The sequence below is a fragment of the Cyprinodon variegatus genome, unplaced genomic scaffold (genome assembly GCF_000732505.1).
Source record: "Cyprinodon variegatus isolate N-32 unplaced genomic scaffold, C_variegatus-1.0 Scaffold275, whole genome shotgun sequence".
In the NCBI taxonomy this organism is placed as follows: Eukaryota; Metazoa; Chordata; class Actinopteri; order Cyprinodontiformes; family Cyprinodontidae; genus Cyprinodon; species Cyprinodon variegatus.
In genome coordinates, this window is record NW_015150728.1 from 561135 (window position 1) to 564169 (window position 3035).

Here is a 3035-nt window from a genome sequence, read left to right on the forward strand (position 1 = left end):
TTCATATATAATAATGTATACAGTAGCAGCCATTCAAAATGGCCTTTCCCAGTCAAACGGCAGCTGAATGGAGGACAACTGGAGTGACCCCCTCCGTCTCCTGGGCGTGTATATTTCTTACTCTGACTCCACCCTTTCACTGAATGACAGGGTCTGACCAGGAGATGACGCTTCTCTTTAGATCGTAATGTCCACAAATGAAAGAATATTTTAGTACAAAGATGTTTAAAAAGGAATTGTAGGGGACCAGCCAAGGACCCATCAAGGAAAGTGGGGAAATTTTGAATACCTACTACTGTATATGTATATATGTGTGTGTGTGTGTGTGTGTATATGTGGCAATGATGTAAGAGTTGAATAAAGTGGAACATGCCCTTTCACACTGCGTTGGCTTTGAAAATGATCCGATTAAACACCACATATTGAAGCGGTTTTAAATCTGATATTTTGGAGGTGAAAATATCCGGATTGAGGTGTACAGACTGGTGTGAAAAGTTGGATATTGGTCAGAATTGGGTTGCATGTTTCTGTAGTGCAAACAGCCTTTTTTTAGGCGACAATAATTAGCAGGAAGAGTATTGTTTAAATAAAATTAAAATGTCCATCACCATCTCTGATCTTATGGCTTTTCTTGCCGTGGTATTTTTTGTTCATTATGCTTTGCAGGTATCTCACGTGTGTCTATTAGAGTTTCCTGATGTTTCTCATTGAGGTTGAGATCTTTACTTAGTGTCTCTGCCAATTTATGCTTTTCCAAAAATGTTTTCATGGTCAGAGAAGCAAAGCAAACGGCTGTCATCTCTATTGTCCATGTTTAAAGAAGAGGCTGCTTGGTGCCCTCAGTCCTGTAGCTGTGAACAGATGTAAATAGTTTGACCCCCCATCACGGCACTGAACACTTGCTTTGAGCCTTTTTTAAATTTTGAGTCAGCAAAAATGCTCTTTCTTTAAAAAAAAGTCCCAGCAGACTTTCTTCGGTCTTGTAGGTTCAAATCAAGTACTGACCTTTCCCCTTCCCAACCCATTCAAACCAGCCTCACTGGTTCTTGTCAGCTTGTTCTTATGAACTTTAACATACTGAGGTCTGGGGAGTTTGAAAAGTGGCTTTTTTTCTTAGATTTCATTTTATTTGTATATTTTTTTTTACAGTGATTTTATATTTTTATAAAAAAAAAAAATTCAGGATGAATTTTTATAATTGCATTCTTTTCAAATTGTGTTTACAGGTCCCAAATAGAAGTGGTTTCATTGCTTGTGAAAATTTAAATGGCTGGATGGAGTTGCTTTCTTTATGCTAACATATGCTGCTGAAGGTTCCCAGTCATCCTGGTCATAGTCATTCCAAAAAAATTTAAAAACAATCCACTGGACCTGGTTTCCACGTTTGAAGACATTTCTCTTCCCATCCAGGAAGCTTTTTCAATTTAAAATGTCAGAAATAGTGTTGATTTCGAGGTTTTATACAGTAGCCCAACAAAGCCTTGTTTTTGTTTTGAAAACATGCAAATTAGACGAAGGGGTCCACCCCTTTGTTCTGGGGGTCGTTTGGCTTCTTTTACACTCTAACAAAAGATCAATTTTCTTGTTGCAACCAGGTTTCTGTGAGACAATGCGAATCCTTTTGATTTCCACAAATCAACTCGTTAACCAGAAAAAAGAAATTGAAGGAATCTTGTCCTCAATAAACCATATTTTAATGTTAAATAAATGCTGAAGAAAAGAAATACAATCTCATCTGTGGATCAGTCGTTTCAGTGCGTTGGATTTGTTCCTACTTGCCGTCTGAGGTTCTATATTCAAAGCTTAACTTGTCTTCGTTACTAGTTTGTTTTTGCACCGTACTTTTATATTCTAGCTTAGCATGTATTAAAAACAATGCAATACATCATGTATTATCTCTGAGTTTCTAAACGTCACAGAGCCGCTACCAGTTTTGGGTTAGATTTAAACGGCTGCAGCGAACGCACGCCGTCCTGTCCAAGGTTGATTTTATTTGTTCTCTGTCTCCACAGGAAAAGTGTGCGCAGTACTGGCCCACTCCAGACGAGCCTCAGATGTCATTCACAGATACAGGTTTTGTTGTTCGACTGTTGTCAGAGGAGGACCAATCCCACTATACAATCAGGGTGCTAGAGCTAGAGAACACAAAGGTGAGCATCAAACTATGAAACTAACCACGGATGCTGCTGCTTCGAGAACTAATAGCAAGTGTCATCATTCTGTTTAGCCCATTTCTACATGTTTGCCCTAATGTCAGATTATGAGGGTAAAATATTCCTTCAAAAAACACAATGTTAGCTTGTATCGGTGAATAAATGTACCACATCAAGCTAATAACTTCTACAATTAATATTTAGATAAGTCTTACTTTGAAAGATGATCATAATTAATAAGTAAAAAAAACAAAACCTAATGATTTATCGTCTCTCTTCATCAGATTGGTTCACTTTGACCAAAGTTTATTTCTTTATCAAGTTTCAGTTACATTGTAATTGAAAGGGCTTGACATGATGACAAGAGAAGTTTGAATGATAAAGCAAAGTGGTTAAACTACAGACGCTCAGGGATGGAGCTGATGGATGAAATACGTTTTTTATGTGCTACAAAATTAGACTAACATTAATAAACCAACACTGTAACTTTTCACCAAACTATTAGCTTAAAGGCGTAAAGGAGGATGTTCTTTTTCCAGATGGATCATCAAAATCAGTGCTCCTCCTAATTGTCAATCATCCTTCAAAACGAAATTTGGTTTTGTTCAGCTTTCAGACAGTAAACCAGCAGCAGTTATGTTTACATAAGGCCGTCCTACGTGCTTGTTCCCATTTTCATTTACCAGCAGTGAGTCTGACATAATGGAAGCTTTACTAATCTTCTTTTGGAAAGTAAGCTTGTATGAGCGATGCAAACACCAACTTTTAAACAGAGTGTGCACAAGTACAAGCAAGCTTGTGCACTCTGTCGCACGAGTTTAATAGACGTTTCGTCTCTGGAGCGGGTACAGGGTTGTGCATGTGTAAGAGGAGAGTCATATG

At 37.9% G+C, this 3035-nt stretch overlaps 1 protein-coding gene across 1 annotated transcript in view; it reads left to right on the forward strand.

Annotated features, from left to right (window-relative positions):
* LOC107089979 (tyrosine-protein phosphatase non-receptor type 2-like) overlaps positions 1 to 3035 on the forward strand; it is a 21326-nt gene that overhangs the window by 7051 nt on the left and 11240 nt on the right. The window contains exon 5 of the mRNA XM_015383074.1: positions 2013 to 2150. Coding sequence (XP_015238560.1) covers positions 2013 to 2150 — 138 coding nt within the window. The remainder of the gene's footprint in view (positions 1 to 2012; positions 2151 to 3035) is intronic.